Consider the following 21,471-nt stretch of genomic DNA (forward strand, 5'->3'; position numbering starts at 1 on the left):
TCCAAGTAAGGAAAGGGAAGGGAATAAGAGAAATAAAGCAGAAATCAATGAAACAGAAAAGACAATCAAGTGAAAATCAGTGAAGACAAAAAGTACCCCTTTAAAAATAATAATAAAATGGATAAATGCCTAGTTAGATTGATCAAAATAAAAAGAGAATACCAATTAAGAGCATTGTATCAGTAATAAATGAAGGTATTATTTACTATAGAACCTACAAACACATCAGGCATAATAAAGTAACAGGAACTAAATAATTTAGATGAAATGGAGAAATTTCTTAAAAATATAATTAAGTAAAAGTGACAGAAAATGAAAATAAAATCTGAATTGTCACATATATATAAATACATTTATTTTTTAAATGAATTATTAAAAATCTTCTCACATAATGCTAAGTCAAGTTAGCCAATCCCCCAAAAAAATGCCGATTTTTTTTTTTTTTTTTGATATAAGGAGGCTGATTCATAGTGGGATAGAGGCAGGAGCATGGGAGAAATAGATGATCTCTAGATAGGGCAGAGAAGTTGGAGGGGAAAGGGGTGGGGCATGGGGTAACTAATGATGGTGGAATGTGATGATCATTACTATCTAAAGTACATGTATGAAGACACAAATTGGTGTGAATATACTATGTATACAACCAGAGATATGAAAAATTGTGCTCTATATATGTAATAAGATTTGTAATGCATCCTACTGTCATATATAAATTAAAAAATTACATTAAAAAAAGAATATTCATGGGGAAAAAAATCTCACAAAGGAAATTTCTGACCTAGACAGTTACATAAGTGAATCCATCAACTATTTAGGGAAGAGGCCAGGCATGGGGATGCACACCTGTAATCCCACCAGCTCAGGAGGTTGAGGCAGGAGGATCCTGAGTTCAAAGCCAGTCTCAGCAACTTAAGAGAGGCTTTAAGCAACTGAGCAAGACCCTGTCTCTAAATATGAATAGTAAAAAAAAAAAAACAAAAAAACAACCAGGAGGGCTGGGTATGTGGCTCAGTGGTTAAGTGCCCTTACGTTTAATCCCTGGTACCAAAAAAAGATAAAAGAAAAGAAACTTTAGGGAAGAAGTAACACCAGTATAACATAAATATTTCAGAAGAAGGTGAGACTAATTCCATTTTATTTTATAAGGCCAAATAACATAAAAACCTATCAAAAGTAGCACTAAAAAGTAAATTTCTTACCAAAATTCATCATAAACATAGTTTCATAAAGTAATAAGTGAAGGGGTTATCACTACAGAAACAGATAGTTTCAAAAAGTGCTAGAAAATCAAATATTGCAAAATATAAAGACAATAATATATTATGGCCAAGAAATACCCAAGGAATTCAAGACTGACTTACCATATGAAAATTTTACAAGTAATTTACCATACTAATAAAGGCAAAAAAACTTATGGTTATTTCTCTAGATAAAGAAAATGTATCTGGCCACATTCAACACTCTTTCATGATTTACAAAGCAAATTAGCAAACTCTCAGTGAAATAGGAATCTGATAAAGGCACTGATAAAGATTGTACAACTAACATCATACTTGAAAAAAAACAATTAAAGCCATATGTCAAAAGCTTTCATGGGAATTCAAAAGAATACAAAAAATAAAGAAAATCTCTTCAGATAAGATCAAAAACCCAAAAAGTTACAGAAAGTATATCTGAATGTGGGAAAATTTTAAATATATAAATGAAAAAATATTATACTGATAACAGTAAGGCAGAGAGACAGAAATTTTACAATCTACAAATAACTTCACAAATTAATTAGAAAAAGACAACTCACAAAAAAGTAAATTTAAATGTCCAATAAATTTATAAGGATGATCAAATTCACTAGTCAGAAAATACAAATTAAAATAACAATGAGTAACATTTTTCAACCACTAGTTCATCAAATTTACTAAAATACTGATATCTTCAGACATTTGGATGCTCCCACACACTGGTGGTAGAAAAATGATGTACTACAGCCTATTTGGAAAATATTTCGGCAGTATTCATTAAATTTAAACATATGTATACCTTTGATCTGATAAACCCAAACCTGGGAATCTTTACCAAAAAAATCAAAAAAGACATTTGACCCAGCAATCATATTCTTGAGAATCATTTCTAGAGAAATAAAATGCCCACTAACACAAGGATTGTAACAGGATGCTATCCAAGTAGTATTTATGATAGAACGAAAATAATAGAAACAAATGCCACTGATATATAAATGAATGAAACTATTCCAGGTCTCACTATGTATTATTCAACAGAAAGGTTTAGATGACCTGGAAGAGTATTTTGAAAAGAGTATCACTGAATAAGAAAATAAGAAGTGGGAAATCAAGCATTCAAATAAGCCCTTAAAAAAAAAAAAAAAGCCCTGCCAGGTGTATATGTTTGAGTTTCTGTATACTATATCATATTGTTACCATGGGTTGGGTTTTGAGCAGCAAGAATGTGGGAAGGCCATGTTGGAAATGATCAGATCCCATCCAAAAGGGGGGAAAATAACTTAAAAAGTAGGGAAATAACAAATTTTATGAAACATAAACTTAAGTAAATCATTTATATAAATATATACAAAGAAACTAAATGAAAATTAAACTTATAAAATGCTCATGACAGGGTCCTTTGTAGGGCATGATGTAACGTGGGACATGTTGCATCAGAAAAGAGGAAACCTAACTTGCTGGCTGCTACCCGCTTCCCAGTCCTGGGGCCACATGTGGCTAAGAGAGCACCTAGCGATTAGCCAGAAGGCATCGGATCACCTTTAGGATAGGCTCAGAACCCTTCTGCCCTCATGGACAGCTCGTGTCTCCCATTACTGCCTGTAGGATAGGTGTAGATATAAATTCTCCCCCACTGCTGACCTTTACCCTGATTGGTTCCTGTACATTATATTAGCTGTGTGTGTTTTCTCAATAAACGAGATCCTGCTTTGACTGTTCTCCCTGGCGATTCTGATTGTTCTCCTGCAAGGGAGGGCTGGGTGCGGGAGTCCAGTGGACCTTTCTTGGTTCATCCTGGTCAGGGCATGCTCCCCCAATCTCTCCCGCAGGTCAGGAGGGAAGGGGGGGGGGGCGTGCTAAAAACCCCGACAGTCCTTGAAAACTTTTCTACTTTATTCTCAATCTTAAATTTGAAGTTTTACAATTTCATCTTTATTTTTCAGTTCTTTTCTTCTATGTAGCAAAAAAAAAAAAAAGTCTTTCTTCTTTCAGAATTAAGTTTTAATTATTATCTAAGAAGTCTGCATGATTCTGTAAAGTTACTGAAGGAAATATCAGAAAATCTATGATGAAGCTAAGGAAAAGAGAAGTGTGTGTACATCATTTGGCTACGTTCTTTCAAGAGAGATTGCTCTGGAACTCTGGTCAGCACTTCTCTCACAAAGGAAGTAATCTGCATTATGTATAGTACATAAAATTAAATAATAGTAAATTTAGATATAAAGTTCATTATTTAAATGCTGATTCTTAATGTAAATTTAAACTCTATCATCAGTTCTTCATTAAAAAGAAATGACTAAAATAGATTATTTTTTCAAATAAATTCACAGATTCACACCTGGAGAAAAATAAATGTTCCTAACATTTATTCTAAAGAGCTTGGATAAAAGGGGATCAACTGTCAAATTTTCACATAATTTATAAACTTCAACATTAAAATAAATATTACTTGGAAATGAGCAGCAAAAATTTCAGTCAGCATGAATAATTTAAACACCAGTTAAAATGTTAACATCATTCAAATTTTAATTTTGTACCTTTGTTTGAAAGTTATATGAAGAAGACATTTTGTGTATTTCTAAGTAAAAGGTAGTGTTTTAGAATGAAATAGATTGCAAAGAATAATCCTTTAGAGTTCACTTTGATTTTCAAGAGTGTAGATATTATTGCCAGGTGTGGTGGCACAAGCCTGTAATCCCAGTGACTCAGGACACTGAGGCAGGAGGATTTCAAGTCCAAGACCAGCCTCAGTAACTTAGATCCTCAGCAACTTAGCAAGACTCTGCTCAAAATAAAAAATGAAAAGGACTAGGGACATAGCTCAGTTGTAAAGCACCTCTGGGTTATATCCCCAGTACCCACCCCCAAAAGAAGAACATAAATAATAAAGACCCTTCAGCCAACATCATGAATTAGGTGTAGTTTTACTATTAATATGAGTCAACAATAGAAAAACCAATTTCTAGGCACACTGTTTTCCATTTTGACTCAGAAAAAAGCATGTGATATGTAAAAAGAAAAAGAGAAAATGTATTTTGAATCTATTAGAGCACTAAATGGAAATGAACAATAAATATTATGTAACCATATACATAAGGAAAAAAAATCTGAGAGAAACAAGTAGTAGAAAGTGGAATGAAGTTAGAGCAGGTGACCTGTTTTAAAGTGAAGGACATATATTTAAAAAGCAAAGAAAAACAATTTATGCCTTGAAAAGCATGGTGGGAGAAGATCATAAGAAATTTATAAGACTAATCAGGTAAAAAAAATAAACAAAAAAATCTGTTAATTTAATCTTCCAGAATAGAAATAACCAATAAAATAGAATTTACCTTTTCAGATTCACCATTGCCCAGGGAATCCCAGTAGGTGTGTTAAAAGCAGGTAGGAGTTTCTCAGCCAACTGTACTGCTTTAATCTTGAATATCTAAGACAAAAATATGAATGATCACAAGTTACAGACACCAATAAGTATTTGCAAATTGTTATTTCTCACAGTATGCATTCCACAATGTATTAGGTCCATGGGGCGGAGGGCAACCTATTGTTATCATGGAGACTATTTTAATCAGAGAAAATGTTTGCAAACTGAGGAAAGGTACCCAGCATGGAAAACCCTAAAACTACAATTAATTGAAAAGAAAGATACAGGTCAGGTATCAATATTATCTCTATTTTTAGCTGGAAAAAAATCTAAAACATTAGGCTATGGCAGGGAATGGTAGCCCATGCCTATAATTCCAGCAACAAGGAAGGCTCTAAACCACTTAGTGAGACCCCGTCTCAACATAAAACCCAAAAGGACTGAGGTTGTAGCTTCAGTGGGAAAGTGCCCTGGGGTTTGAGCACCATTACCAAAAGAAAAAGAAAACAGAAAAAAAAATGAGGCTGTAAAATTTTCATTCAAGATATTCAAACTTAACTTCGATGATAAATTAAAATTAAAACAGAAGTAAAAGAAAGATGTAATCCAATTTGGATAACTGGCCTTGGATTACTATAAACACGTTTCTATTTCAACATTTTCCATTAAGACCTAATCATGTTATAAAAGGAAAAAAAAATTTGAGTTCACATTCCAATTTTCAACCTTCAGTCCCACTTGCTGCTTTTTTGGTTCCCAAAGTTAAAAACAAAAACAAAAACAAAAACAAAAACGTAATATCAGTGATTTCTGAACTTTTAAAAACATATACTATTATCAAGAAGTATAAGGTAAAATTTCTATTATTTGCTTAGCATATTCTAATAAATAGATTTGGGTACTCTATTCTGAACACTACTGACTCAGACACTCTAAACTAAGACTGTTTCAGAATGTTCTAGTAGGAAAAGTGGCGTGTTCTCCTATATTCCTTAAGCCTATCCTCTTTCAAAACAATTCCAAATTGATGAATTATTTAGGATACTACTTTCTCACTGATGCCAAATAATTTTGATCTCCAAATAACTAGTAGTTGACAGCCTGAAACAGATAAAAGTTTTGATTTGAGATTATATTAAACCAAGCATCCCAAAATTATTCAGGGTAGGAAACATTGTACAAGTGGACAAACATTAAGATGTTCTGCAAAATCATTAAGAATACAAAAAGTAATAAAGGCTAAGAAGGATTGAGGGGAACACTCCCCCCAAATTACATATTTTATATACAATTTTAAATATTTAAAATTACATGTTAATAATTCTATTAATTGGGCCCACCATGCTGACCCCACGTTTTCTTTTAAAAAGCAATTTATCTTCAGCCCCTCCTGGCTTAAACTGACATGTTACATACCTCAGGAAAACTACCTGTTATCTGCACAGGAAATGCAGGACTGAAATAATGCCAATAAGAGAAGCCCAGGAACTTTTGTGACTCCTAATACAGAGCAGATCCCACAACTCAAGGAAATAAGGATAATTTCTACTAACCATAAAATCTGTAAGAACAGGTTCCAATTAGAACTGGTTAGCATGGGCCAAAGTGACTGAGAGTTGTTATGGTAGTAGGAACTTAAAAGTCTGATATCATCCTGCTGTTGATCATAGGTCAAGAGGTAGATCTGGTTAGGACTCTCTGAAAACTTTCTTGGAACCCCCAATAAAACTGGAAGTCAGGAGAGGCACACTGTTCCTCCCCTCTCTGAGAGGATCTACTCTCTCCCTAGAGCAAGCATGTCCTCTTTTTCCCTATCCCTTCTAATAAACTCATGCCTGTTACTCTTAGCAATATGTCTGAAATCTTTCTGAACTGATCAAAAGAATTAGGGCTTGAAGGAGGCGAGGGTTGTCTGTGCACTGCCTCAGTTTCCTGACAGACCCCAGTCGTTTAACTGATTTGTACTTTCTATTTCAGAAAAATATTTTGATAAGATTAAGACAACAGAACAGCTAATTTAAAACATTATATTTTAACATGCAACACAGGCAAATAACATAAAATCTAGTAAATTTCAAAAGTAGAAATAATTATACAGTTCTGCCCCTCAACCACACAGTTCCTTCTATAATTCAACCAGTTACCAGCTTCTTAAATATCTAGTAAATATTTTGTATTTAACCAGTTCCATGGTATGCATGGTTCTTAACCATTACAAACATCAAATACTTTAAGTCTGAGCCCTCCTTGAAAAATAAATTCTGTTGCATTTTCATGCACAGAATCTCCACCACAGATTATCATATTGTGAACTTATTTCCTTCCCTCACTGTTGTACCTTGGAGATCTTTTTAAATCAGTCCACAAAAGACTACCACCTTGTTCTCTTTAGTGGCCGCAGAATTTCCTTTAGTATGTATATATTGCAATTTATTTCATCAGACTCCTACTGATGAACATTTAATTTGTTTCTATACTATGTAGCTACGTGATGTATCACTATGTGGCTATGGGCAATTTCAAAGTAGAAATATATAAACTAGCATGTGCATTGACAATTGTGATAAGTTATTATCAATTTGTCCTCCATACATGTTTTACTAATTTATACTCCCATCAGCAATTTGTGAGTGGCTGTTTCCCACTCACAACACAAAGTTTTCTAATTTTCTATTCTACTAATCTGATGTTGAAAAAATATTCTATTGTTATTTTTATATCCATTTCTTTGCTTATGAATGTGGGAGATACTCCATATCCATTCAAAACCCTTTTCAAGCATAACTTTGTGTACTGCAGAGAACAGAAAACTATACAAAAAATTTCCCCAGACTCTCACATTTTACTGTCTTAGAAACTGAGGTATAAAGTGAAAAAATAACGTGTCCGAAAGTCATAAAGCTAGTAAATGATAAGTCTGAATTTAAACCTAGGCAGTCCAACTTGAGAGTCCATGTTCTTGACCACATACACATGCTTTCAATTTGCATTACTTAACATTAATTTTTACAGTCACTAAATTTTTCCTCTATTTGGCCTCGAATGTTGTGCTTCTTAAGGCCTGATTCTATGTCCCCTTCTCTTCCTACCCTAAATTGTCTCCCCAGACAATTTCATATGTCTTTATTTTTATGTGTATACCTCTTTACTGTATCTTACATTCTCCCTCTTGAAAGATACTCTGGCTATTATAAAATTCTGGGTTGGCAGCCATTTTTACCTCAGTAGTTTAAAGATATCACTTTAAGGTCTTTGTTTTCAATTATCAGGTACACAGCACCTGGACTCCCAAATTTATATCTCTAGTCAATATTTACAATGGTTAACAACCACCACCACTACCACCTAGGAATAAATTTTACCAGATATTGATTAAAATAATTGAAGATATACATACATACACACACGCAAAAAAAAAGGGGGGGGGAATGGGGTAGGGGGAGGACATCCTGTGTTCATGGATTAGAAAAATTAATATTGTTTACTATCTATACTGCCCAAAGTGATCACAGGTTCGATGCAATTCCTTTCAAAATACCAGTGACATTCTTTACAAAACTACCAAAAAAAAAAAAAAAATCAAAAGTTTGTAAAGAAGGAATTAAAAAAAAAAAAAACCATCTTGAGGGGGAAAAAAAAGAGGCATTGTATTACCTGACTTCAAAATACATTATAAAGCTATAGTAATCAAAGTAGCATACTATCACCAGAAAAACAGAAGCATATACCAACTAAAGAGAATAGAGAGCCCTGAAGCCCACAGATCTACAGTCAACTGATTTTCAAAAAAGGGGAGAAGAACATGCATTAGAGAAAAGACAGTCTTCAAAAATGCTGCTCAGGGGAAATAAAGTTTTAGAAAGTACTTCCTCTACTTTTTATAGGAACTGTCATTCTACCTGCCTGATAAAAAAGAAACCCCATTCTATCTTGTGAACTTAAAGAAGCTGCAAATGCCATATAATCACTTTTCTAAGCCTCCTCTGCAGCTAAGGCAGTAAGTGAATATGACCTTAGTTTTGCAACTGAGAAGTATACAAATTAGGCGGAGAGAAGCGGCTAGGGACCACAGATGGTGGAGAATTCACTCAATACCTCATGTCAAGTGTCTAGAAACTGTGAAGAACAGTTTACAGTATCAGTGGGACCATCAATCCAAACTACAATGTGTGTGCAGCAAAGTCCACAGTGAATCGGTACTGTGATGGTTTTTACCACTACATAGAGATTAGACAGGAAGGAGAGTAAGTAAAATTGTCTTTATTTGCAGATGACATAATTGTATATCTAGAAAATCTAAAGGAATCTACAAAAAAAAAATAGCTAAACCACAGTCTCTTTCATTTTTTATTGCAATGCTAGAGCCTCCAGTATAATGATAAATATAAATAGTAAGAATGGACCTCTTTATTTTCAATCCTTGAATTAAAAAAAATTAATCAGGGTATGATTTGCTGTAAAATTTTTGTAGGTGTCTCTTATCAGAATGGGGGGGGGGGAAGAAACTCCTAGTACTAATTTACTCAGTTTTAAACACTAATGGGTTGATTTATCAAATGTTTTTAGTGAATTAACCACAAAAATTACATAATTTTTCTTTTGTCAATTAATATGGTAAATTACATTCACTGCTTTTTCAAATGTTAACCCAATATTGCTCTACTAGGATAAAATCAAATTGTAAGATTTATATATGGAGTAAATGTAGGTATATATACACATACATAAAATATATACATATGTATAAATATAACTATATATATATATATAATCATATTCTTACTGGTTATGCTTTACTGATAGTTTGCTCAGAACTATGTGTTCACAAGGTATACTGGTCTACAATTTTCTCTTTCTTGGTTGATATTTCATGTTATGGTATTAGTGTTACGCTGGCCTCAGAAGAACTGAGATATGCTCCCTGTTCCTCTGGTTACTTAAAGAATTTATGGAAGATTGATGGGGGTCTTTTACCTCTTATAAGTTCATGTCCTCCTCCTCCTTTTATTCCACACCTATAATGTACTATATTTATATAACCCCAATATAAAGTATTATTTTTTGCTTTAAAAGAAGGATGTAAACTTAAAGACATTAAAAAAAAAATCTCTGTGGTTTCTGATGAGTACTAGTTTTCCCTGTATGTTTTTCAAAGTTATCTTTTTGTATTTGCTTTTCAGCTATTTGACCAATATGCCTAGGTATGGTTGGTATATATCATGTTAAGAATCTACCTCTTGAAATTCAGGTTTGTCATCAAATATGGGTAAATCATGTCCACCACCTTTGTTCCAGGTACTGAGACTGAACAAAGGTGTGATTTTTTTTCACTGAGCTACATCCCTAACCCTTTCTTATTATTTGGAACAGGGGCTCAGTTGCTGAGGCTGGCCTTGAACTTGTAATCCTGACTGAACCTCTTGAGTTTCTAGGATTACAGAGGTACACTACTATACCTACAAATATGGCCCTTGTTTCTTCAAAAAATTTTCCAGGCATTTTCTCTCTCCATCTAGGACTCCAAATTGTATGTATGCTAGACTTTTTAAATATTGTCTCACAAGTTTCTAAAGCTATGTTCACTTTTTTAACGATTTCGTTCTCTTCACACTAAATAATTTAAATCTATCTTCAAGTTTACTATTACCATTTCCAATGATGTTATTAAACAATAAATCTTTTATTTCGGATACTGAATTTTCATTTCTAAAATTTCCAATGTTATTCTTTGTCACAGACTTCATTTCTGCTTAGATTTTTCATCTATACAGTCATTTCAAAAATACTTTGTAGAAGCTGATATAAAATCCTTTTCAACCAATTCAATATCTGGGTTACTTCAAGACAGGTTACCATTGACTTTTTAAAAATGTATGGGCCACATTGTCCCTTGTTTTTTTCATACACTGAGTAATTTTGAATTGTATTGGTCACTGTGATTGATATTCTTCAGAGACTATTGATTCTGTTATATTCTCTCTTACACCATTTTTTGTTTTATGAGGCACTTAGATAAACTCAAAATCCAACTGTCTCTCCCTACAGCAGGAAGAAGCTGCAATAGGTGTTCAGTTCCTTTAGTGATGGCTAGGATGCTCAGTGTTTCTCCCACTCACACATAGTACAGGGTTAGCCAAATAAATGGGCAGTTATATGCAGCACTTGGGGCTTCTTTTCTGTGGTACTCTTCTATCCCACATTTTACCCTCAAATTTCTACTTCCATGGTAGCGATAAATTCATCACATCAGTAATAATAACCAAAACCATCAACTATGACTTGGGGAAGACATTGTGACTTTAAACATAAATATGTACAAAAGTAGTAGGACCTCACACATTTAAGAAAAAATGTTAAGAGAATAAATTTTAAAATATTTTCTACGTCACCAGAACTTAGTGAAATGTTTTGCCTAACTACCAGAACACCTGCAAAAAAAATTAAGAGGTCAAATTTTCAATGGGAATATTAATTTCTGGAGTGAAATCAGGCTTTCCAAAATTAAACTGAGAATTAATGCCAAAAAGGGCAATAATTTCTGGTATTAAGACTGAAAAAAATTAGCAGTCTAAAATTTTTTTCTTTATTCATAACTTCACTAAGAGGACTTTAAGTTAAAAACTTACATAGTTCAGGGATAATATCCCTGAATGATCTTACCTACAAGCAACATAGTACATTTGCATTTTGGTAAAGAAAGATTTTACTGCTGTTGTTTCTTTTGTTTTTATTATCTGTGATTATATATTAAACTCCACATAACAACTTCTATATTTTATCTGACAGATTTCTGGTACTGTTATCCACATAAATCATGTTATCGTAGGAAGGAACACCATTTTGATAACTATTATAAAACATGAACAGAGACAATCCTGTTAAAGAAATGCCATAAATTTGAAGCTGGCATCAAGTAAAATACTAAATCATCAAGGTTTTTAACCTGTGAATATTTAATATAACTAGTGCTTTTTGAGAAAATAAAATGATAAAACTTCACATCTATAATATTAATAAATCAATAGGAGAGAGGAACACTTTGTTAGAATGGCATGTAACTCTCACTTGGTTCCTTATACCAGAGAACAGAGTGCATGTAACATGTTTTTATTTATAGTTACATATTTCCTTACTACAAGAAAGCACTTTGTTAGATTATAAATCACAAGTAATTTTCTGGTTCATACTGAAATAAAGGAATTTATTGCCCATTAAATATCAGAAAAATGTCATATTCAAATTATTTTTCTGTTTTATTTAGTTTAGCACTTTCTCTAGTAAAGAAAAGAAAGATAATACGTTGCCAGAAGGCTGCTTTGGTATAAATGTTAAAATAATCTTCAGAAATAAGATTATATAGGTCAGAAATTTGGATCTACATAAAGGAGAGAATCAGAAAATAAATCAGTAAAATTAAAAACTTTTATTTTTCTTGCTCTACAGATAATACTTAAAAATAATAACAACAATGTACTCAATTATGTATGTACATAAGGTTCAATTCCTGGTAGTTTAGAAAAACAACTCCCAAGTTGCCTCACTGGGAAGTTGTATCACACAACTCAAACATTTAAGGAAAAACATAATGCCAATTATATACAAACTTCTAGAGATAAAAGAGCAAACACTTGGCAATTCATTTTAAGGGCAGTGTTACTCTTCCCCCACCACAGGAAGTTTGTTACTTTTACATTCTTTTTCTTTATTTCTTATTGTTTAAATTGATTCTTTTTAGTTATACATGATAATAGAATCCATTTTGATATAATTATATAAACATGAAATATGTCTTATTCTATAGGACCCCATTTTTGTGGATGTATACAATGTGAGATTCACTGTGGTGTATTCATATTTTACATAAGAAAATAATGTCAGATTCATTCCACTGTCTTTCCTTTTTCTATCCCATCCTTCTCTTCATTCCCCTTTGTCTAATCTACTTAACTCCATTCTTCCCCTTTCCCCTTATTGTTTATTAGCTTCCACATATCTACTGCAAACACACACACAAAGGTATTAAAAGATTACAGATATCCACATGAACACAGATGCAAAAAATTCTAAACAATGTAGTATTAAACCAAATCCAGTGATATATAAAAATAATATACCATAACCAAGTAGGGTTTTTTTAGCAAAACAATGCAAGACTGGTTTGATATTTAAAAAGTAACCAATATAATTCACCATATCAATAGACTGGAAAAAGAACTATTATATAATTATTTTATTATAGCCATTTTTTATAACATCCAACATCCATTCATGATAAGAATTATCAGTAAATTAAGAATATAATGAAACTTCCAGAAGATGATAAAGGGTATCTACAAAATACTTATAGCAAACATTATGCTTAATAGTGAAAGACTAAATGCTTTTCCCCTGATTCAGGAACCAGGCAAGGATGCTCACTCTCACAACTCCTATTCAACTTTGTAATGGAAGTCCTAGGTAATGCACTAAAGCAAAGCAAAGAAAATTCTCCTCTGTGGAAAAATAAACTCACCTCTTTACTAATGATTTAATTATTTACAATGAAAATTCCTAAGAATCCATTAAAATCTATGTAAAAGCTATTAAAATTAATGAAGTTAGAAAAATCTCAGGGTAGAAGGTCAATGTAAAACTCATTATATATTAAACAACAATCTGAATTTTTTTTAAGTGCAACTGTACACTTAAAAAGGGCAAATCTTGTTTAATACACATCTACCACAATTTTTCAACAATGATATAGCATCAGAAAGTTATCTAAAGAGAATTAAGATGTCCTGAAACAGTTAATAATTTAAGTCTTTATTAAAAGATGTTTAAAATAAATAGGATTTATATACATTTATAATAAACAAGTGGAAACTGAAAAAATACACTATTATTAGAAACATTCAGTTAAAGATCAAAATATGTGCAAGGTCCATTTATATGCTAAAAATTAGAAATACCAATGGAGAAAAATTTTTAAATAACCAAACGAAAAGATATACCATATTCATGGATTAGAACACTCAATGTTGTTAAGATGTTTATTGTCTCTAAAGTTATAATTCCTATAAAAACAATAGGAGGATCTTTAACAGCAAGCTGATTCTAAAGTTTATATAAAAAGCTAAAGTAACTAAAATAGACAAAACAATAGTTAAAAGAACACATACACCCTGATTTCAAGATTTTCCATAAAGCCATAATAATGAACACCATATGGAAATAGTAAAAAAATCTTATAAAAGAGGCTGACAGTAAATGATAAAGTTACTATAAAATGGTATAGGGAAATTTTCTAAGATCAAATTCTGTATCTTATTTTTGTTGGTGGTTACAACCATATACACTGTCGAAGCTCACAGATTATATTCTAAAATAGGTAACTTTAACTGTATGTGAATGTACCTTGATAAAACTGATTTCGAAATCCTAGTTAATTAATTTACAATGATTTTATTCATAAGCTAGACCAGAGGTTCACAAAATACAGAACCACCATTTGCAAAATCACATTTATCAAAGAATACTTACCCAAAAAACGTAATTGTGTTCTCTATACTAAAATCACTACATCAGTCCTGTGGACACAGCTTGGACCTTCATTCATAAAAACCACCCTATGTGATTCTAATACACACTTTGAAAACTTCTTGGACCAAGTACAAGTCACTTTTTTCTATTCTATTAAATCTGAACTGAAGTGTTCTAAGGAAATGTAAATTGGAGGTATATCCAAGTTGCATAATAAAATTTTACAGTAAAATTACATACTAAATGATTTATATATTAAATACTAAATACCAGCATCTTCAAACACATTTCTTCTTAAAAAACAGCAGTACATGAATAGCTCACTCTTTACATACACAAGCACACAGAGACAAATATTTAAATATAAGCATATAAAGTCAAAATGGGAAATTTTATTTTATAACTCAAGATACAGGGAAAGTTTTTTAAGAACCAAAATCTAGAAGCCACACCAGAGGAAAAAAATTCTAAAAATAACTAAAGTTCACAGCAAAAATTAACAAGCAACCCCAAAGACAACATGAATAGAAATATGTCTTTACAATATACATACGTAACCAAAGATGAATTTTCTTAAATTTAAAAATATCTTATGAATAAATTTGCATTTAATTTCCAAACAATAAGTTTTAATAATTAATATTTGGTATTAGGAGCATCTGTATTAAATTCTTCCTGATTTATTCCTTAATTTTGTTCTTGGTTTCTTTTCCCAATTGTTGAACCATGCAATTAATTATAATGGCAAAATCCTAGAGAAAGATGACTTTTGTAAAGGACACTTGATCTAAATAAAGCTGGAATCTGTGATAAAATTATATTTTACTGAGATTCTCAAAAACAGAAAAATTATCATTCTAAGGAACACTTCCACCTGAAGCATCTAGTTCTTTTGGCAAACCTTTAGATGAGTTCAATAATATTCAAGTTCAAAAAACAACATGCTGCTAGGGAAGTCTTTCATTTGATTAAATTCCATTCATAACCCCTCCCCACAAAACAATGTATTTATTACTTAACTTTACTCACCTCTTCTCCTGAAAGGTAATATGCTGCAAGCAGGCCTCCAATAAATCGAATGTTAACTTCAAACACAGATACTTCTGAATTCTGTGAAAACATATTGAAAATAGTCACATATACATATTGCTTTATAGCTTTCAAAACATTCATGTGTTTCTAACAGTCTATAAGAATGTGTTTTCACTTTCTCTATCTTTACTTCTCTGAAACTGCAATCTCATCTTCCATTTGTTAATCTTTTTTAAACTCCTCTATTACATAACTTCTAATTGCTGAAACCAATGGACCATTTCCATGTACCTTACTGTAAAATTACCAAGATATTCAATTCTGTTGACTATTGTCCCTTCCTCTTTCAAGTCTCTCTTGAATACTAGATCTTGGAGTATTGAACATCATTCTCCTTACTAATCCCTTTATTTCTGTTCTAATCACTACACCAGAATTTTTATTTCTATCTCTTCTCATGAATTTTAATTATTTTCCTAATGTATATATAGTAACTTAATGAAATGTTAAACGAGGCACCAAAAAATGATGAAATTGTGGATTACCAAAATAATAATGCTGAGAAAACTTGGTGTAACAGGTAAGAAATTCATGTATATATTCACATTGCAATATATATCAAAATGAAAAACAAATTATTTATAAATATCAAAAAACAAAGAAATTGAAGAAAGAATTGAATACTATAATTCATAAATCTCCTTATGAAATCAGGTACTATGCAAGTATAAAATCAGTAGTTTTCATAACAAATTTATAATAGACATGAAATATCCCTAACACAACGAATTATAAGAATAAAAATCTTAAAATTAAAAAGCAAACAAACTGAAGGATATTTGGCACAAATATAACAATATTAATTACATATACATATGTAATGGACTAGATAGAGTCTATAAGTATGGCTATGCTGCTAGAAAAATTCTAACACCTGGAAAGAAAAGTAAAACTGGCAAAGAGTATAACCAAAGAATCCAGAGTATATGTGACTCATATAAAAATAATAACATGGATAATTAATTTAAAAAATTAAAGGGCTGGGGTCGTGCCTCAGTGGTAGAGCACTTGCCTAGTGTGTGCAAAGCCCTGGGTTCGATCCTCAGCACCTCATAAACAAATAAAACAAAGGTATTGTGTCCAACTACAACTAAAACAACACACACACACACACATAAATATTTTTAAAAATTTAAATAAGTAAATAAAATAAAAAATTAAAGGGAAAAATGGATTACTCTGAAGTTTTTCTGACATTCACAGGCAGAACACATTGCTTGCTAGCATAAATATAGTTTTCCAATATAGAACTATGATAATACAATGTAATTTTTTCCTAACAAGACTGCAAAGGACTAATATTAATTCATGTACTCCCAAAATTTAGCATACTGCAGGGCATACAGCAGACATTACTAAACACAGGGAGGAAGAGCCTCCAACACTCACTGGAACTGCAACAAGAACCCTCAAATCAGTTTCCTTGCTTTCATCCATGTCCTACTTCCTACACTCCACTCAGTACCATATAGCTAGAGTGGGCATTTTAAATCTTAGTGTTAGGTCACTACACAATGGCTTCTGGTTACACTTAGAGTAAATAAAAATCAATATGCTCATCCCCACAACTTTTCTGACATCTCTCCTAGCATAACTCCTTTGATTCAGTTTCACTATATAGACCTACCTGGTATTCTCAGAACTGCCAATCTTGAGTCTTCTACATTTGTTACCTTCTCGTCTGGGTGCTTTCCCTTCATCTAGATAAATCACTCACTCTATCACTTTCTACAGATGTCAACAAATGTTACATCAGAAACTTTTGCTGACCACCCAATATAAAATGTTGTAATCATCCATCACTAATATCCTTTACTCTGCATTAGTTCCCCAATTAACATTTATTATCATCTAATTATTTATAACCACTTATAAAATTCCTATCTTGACCTTCTCTAGACAGAAGATAAAAGAAGTTCTGGAAGGAAAGAAGGGAGAAATGTGAGAGAGACATTATTGAAAGGAGTAATAACTGAGAATCTTTTAACATTGATAAAAACATAAATCCTCAGCTTTATGAAACACTGTGACTCCTTTAAAAAATAATAACATAGACACATGGTAATATAATTATAGAACAACACAATGAAGCCAGGCCCAGTGGCACATGCCTCTAATCTTATCTATTCAGGAGCCTAAGGCAGGAGGGTCACAAGTTGGAGGCCACCTGGGCGACTAGCAAGACCCTATCTCGAAATTTTTAAAAATAAAAACGGCTGGAAAGTAGGTCAGTAGAAGCGTACCCCTGGGTTCAATTCACAGTATAACACACACTCACACACACACACACAAAACGTAAAAGAAAATACAGAAACATGGGAGGAAAAGAAAGATTACTGTTAAAATTTAGACTGATGAGCATACTTTACAATAGTACAGAAGTTGATGACAATGAAACCATCCCACTCTAAAAGACTGAGAGAAAATAATTGAGCTCTCATTCTATGCTCAGCTATATCTATTAACAGAGGTCCTTTTACCCACATGCACAGGACTTCCCTTGGGTCTCATTTCAGAAATACCATCTTATCAAACAGCTCTTCAATAGCCACCCCAGGTCAAATAGCAATGCCCCACCACTACTTACTCTAATTCTATCTACTCTTGTTTATCATTCTCCACAGCACTTTCTACTTTCTGACATAACCATACATAATTTAAATAACTATTTACTGCTTTTCTCCCAACACCAGAATGTAAAACCAAGAAAGAGATGATTCCATTTTGGGTTTTTTTGTTTGTTAGTTTTTGGGGGTACCAAAGACTGATCCCAGGGGCACTTAACCACTGAGCCACATCCTCAGCCCTTTTCTATATTTATTTAAAGACAGAGTCTTGCTAAGTTGCGTAGGACCTCGTTAAGATGCTGAGGCTGGCTTTGAACTTGTGAATTTCCTGCCTCAGCCTCCGGAGCTGCTGGGATTACAGTGATGTGCCACTGGAACTGGCAAGATTCTGTTTCTGTTAATTACATATCCACAGAATTCAGAACACTGTCTGTTGTAGAAGAGGCATTAATGATATATTACCTATTTTATCATTACTTAATCTGCAGTTTGAAATATGAATTGGGACCAAATAAACAATTACACATAAGAAGGAGTTGAGCTGCATTCGAAGATTCTTATGTCCTACAGAAGGATTAAAAAATTGATTAATTTCAACCTTTGATAAGTAGTAAAATTTAAAGGGTAACCCCAAAATGGATGGAAGTGGAAAGTCTAATGTCAATCTAGTTGAGGAAAAGGGACAAAAAAGTAATTTAGGGCTGGGATTGTGGCTCAGTGGTATATTGCTCACCTAGCATGCATGAAGCACTGAATTCAATCCTCAGCATCACATAAAAATATTGTATCCACCTAAACCTAAAAAATAATTTTTTAAAAAAAGCAATTTAATTCAAATTATGAAAAGACAACAGAAAATAAAATGAAATGAAAAGTATAATACTGTAATGTAAGTAGCAAAACAAAGATGGAAAACCCAACCCTAATTATATTTTATCATAATAAATGTAAATATTTCAAATTTAATTGTTAAAATAAAAGACTGCATAAAGATAACAAAATTCAAATACACACTGTGCAAATTAGCTAAAACATAAGGATATAGGTTAAAAATAAAGGGACAGAAAACAACTATACCATCAACTATTTTCTCTCAGGTTCAAATTCATTCTTCTTTAACTTTGATATAAAGGAAATGAAAATAGATTTCTCTTTCACCAGCTGGTTCCTGTTTAGGCTCTACCATTAGGCAATTATAAAAACAAAATACAAGACTAGAGGAAGAAGAAGGGACTTACTCCTTCCTGTTTACTTCTAGTTTCTAACAGCATCACACAAGCCATGATTCTTCACCCTAGTAGTGGCAGTTGGTTCCAAGGCATTATCCTGTCATATACACACATCCCCAAACCAATCTCACTGTGCCTATTTTTCTTTTCTTTTTTTCTTTCTTTTTTTTTTTTTTTTCTTTTTTGGTACCAGTGATTGAACCCAGAGGCACTTAACCACTGAGCCACATCCCCAGTGCTTTTTTTTATATTTCATTTAGAGACAGGGTCTTACTGAGTTACTTAGGGCCTCCCTAACTTGCTGAGTCTGGCTTTGAACTCCAATCCTCCTGCCTCAGGCTCCTGATCCCGAGCTACTGAGATTACAGGCATTTGGCCACCCCTCACTTGGTAAAACATACCAAGCACTTACAGGGTATCCTCCTCAGAGGCCAGAGTTTCACCATCAAGAGAGTCTTTTAAGAGTTCCTAAAGACCAGCCACATCTGAGCAGCTCTGGGTACTGGCTCCTCAGGTTTCAAGCTACTAAATTTTAATGATTCCAAACTCTTCCCACAGTTCTCAGAGAGCCACATGTGTTAGCTGCTTCCTGTAATTACTACTTCTGGAGACACCATAATACTTTTTCCCTTTTTAGTTCCCCATTACTTGGCTAGCAATTCTAAACAAAAAATTCTCTATTTGAAAAAAAAAAATGGTATAGTTCTGCTTCCTTTTCGAGCCTGACTGGTACAATGATCTTTCAAGGAAATTATCAGACATAATAAAGCTGCCATGTAAATGAACAGGAGTATCTGACATTACACAGATGCCAATTCTCTTCAAATTAAACTATAAATTAAATGCAATCCTCATCAAAATTTCAAGAGACGTTTCCAGAACTTAAAAGAAAAAAATGAGAACTAAAATAATTTCCTCACGGACCAAGATTAGATATTATGATTCAGATACAGATATTAACTTCTTATAAAAATATTATGATAGTTTAGTATTGAAGAAGGGATAAGTAAAACAGACAATGGAAAAGAACAAATTAATATGACCAACATATGACTAATAATGGCATACATAAATAGCAGGGTGTTATTTATGTATAAATGAATAGTGCTAATATCACTTGATAGTTGCCTATTTGTACTACATACAAAAAAAAATCCATATGGATTAAAGATAAAACACAAAAGCAAAACTTTAAAAGGTTTGGAATAAAAAATATATGCTGGCCAGGCATGGTGGCACACACCTATAATCCCAGCAGCTCTAGGAGGATCGTGAGTTCAAAGCCAGCCTCCGCAACAGCAAGGCGCTAAGCAACTCAGTGATACACTGTCTCTAAACAAAATACAAAATAGGACTGGGGATATAGATTAGTGGTTGATTGCACTGGGTTCAATCTCTGGTACAAAACAAAACAAAATAAACACACACACACATATATGCATGTATACACACACGTATCTCCTATATATCCTTATGGCCTTATAGTAGGAATTTTATATACTAGATATACAAAAAACAATCTGCCTAGCTACAAAGGGGGAAAAAAAACACGACATTTCTCAACTTTTGTGTAGTTAGATGGAACCATATGAGTAAAATCTACCCAACAGCATGGACACAAAAATAGAGTAACCAACTCCCAAGAAGTATTCTGAAAGATTAGTTACATATCTATCCTCTCTTTTCTTCCTTTATGCCATCTGGAAGGTAGATAAGATCCTGGATCTTATGAAGCCATCTCATACCAATGAGGTCAAAGCTATATATATACTGAAGTTAATAGAGCAATTGAGACAAAGGATCCTAAGATCTTGATGATCCAAGGAGCTATCCAAAGCAGCCCTGAACTTTTCATCTCAGTATCTGACTTGCATGAAATAGAAATAAACATCTTGTTTTAGTTATTTTATTTTAGGTTTTTCTGCCACCCATAGCCAAACCTAAACCTAACAGATAATAAAATTATTCTAATTAAGATATGTCAATAAATAGATCCAGCATTTTTAATGTTAGAATAACATAATAGAAGATAAACAGTTTTTTCTGGTTAGCACAAGGAAAATCATTAGAAAAGAAATAAATATTGATTTAAATCACAATTTAACTATCAATGAGTGTCACAGAGAAAAACATAAGAGAAGAAGTGAAGGACACTAGAGTCAAAAGGAACACAGCAAACACATGGAAATATCATGGAATATAACAGCGAATAAGACAAAACAGCCCACATGCCTTTTAGGTACTGGTCTTATGAAAATAATGATTTTTCACTAAGCATCCAAAATGTATCAGATTATGTCAAATAATCCTAATATTACAATAAGATAACTATTTTATCATAAGTTTAAAAAGAATAAATAAAATTCCTGAGCCACATAGCTAGAATTAATTGTGCTAGGCAAAGTATTGGAAGGATGCATGTAAGCCTGATTATAACAACTTAGAGTTGTACCAAATCATTA

At 32.6% G+C, this 21,471-nt stretch overlaps 1 protein-coding gene across 1 annotated transcript in view; it reads right to left on the reverse strand.

Annotated features, from left to right (window-relative positions):
* Man1a2 (mannosidase alpha class 1A member 2) overlaps nt 1–21,471 on the reverse strand; it is a 150,930-nt gene that overhangs the window by 81,215 nt on the left and 48,244 nt on the right. The window contains exons 5-6 of the mRNA XM_046458186.2: nt 15,151–15,231; nt 4,571–4,665 (exon numbers count right to left, since the gene is read on the reverse strand). Coding sequence (XP_046314142.1) covers nt 4,571–4,665; nt 15,151–15,231 — 176 coding nt within the window. The remainder of the gene's footprint in view (nt 1–4,570; nt 4,666–15,150; nt 15,232–21,471) is intronic.

Source organism: Marmota monax, unplaced genomic scaffold (genome assembly GCF_021218885.2).
Source record: "Marmota monax isolate L192 unplaced genomic scaffold, Marmota_monax_Labrador192_F-V1.1 WCK01_AAM20220418_F8-fsc00087, whole genome shotgun sequence".
Classification (NCBI taxonomy): domain Eukaryota; kingdom Metazoa; phylum Chordata; class Mammalia; order Rodentia; family Sciuridae; genus Marmota; species Marmota monax.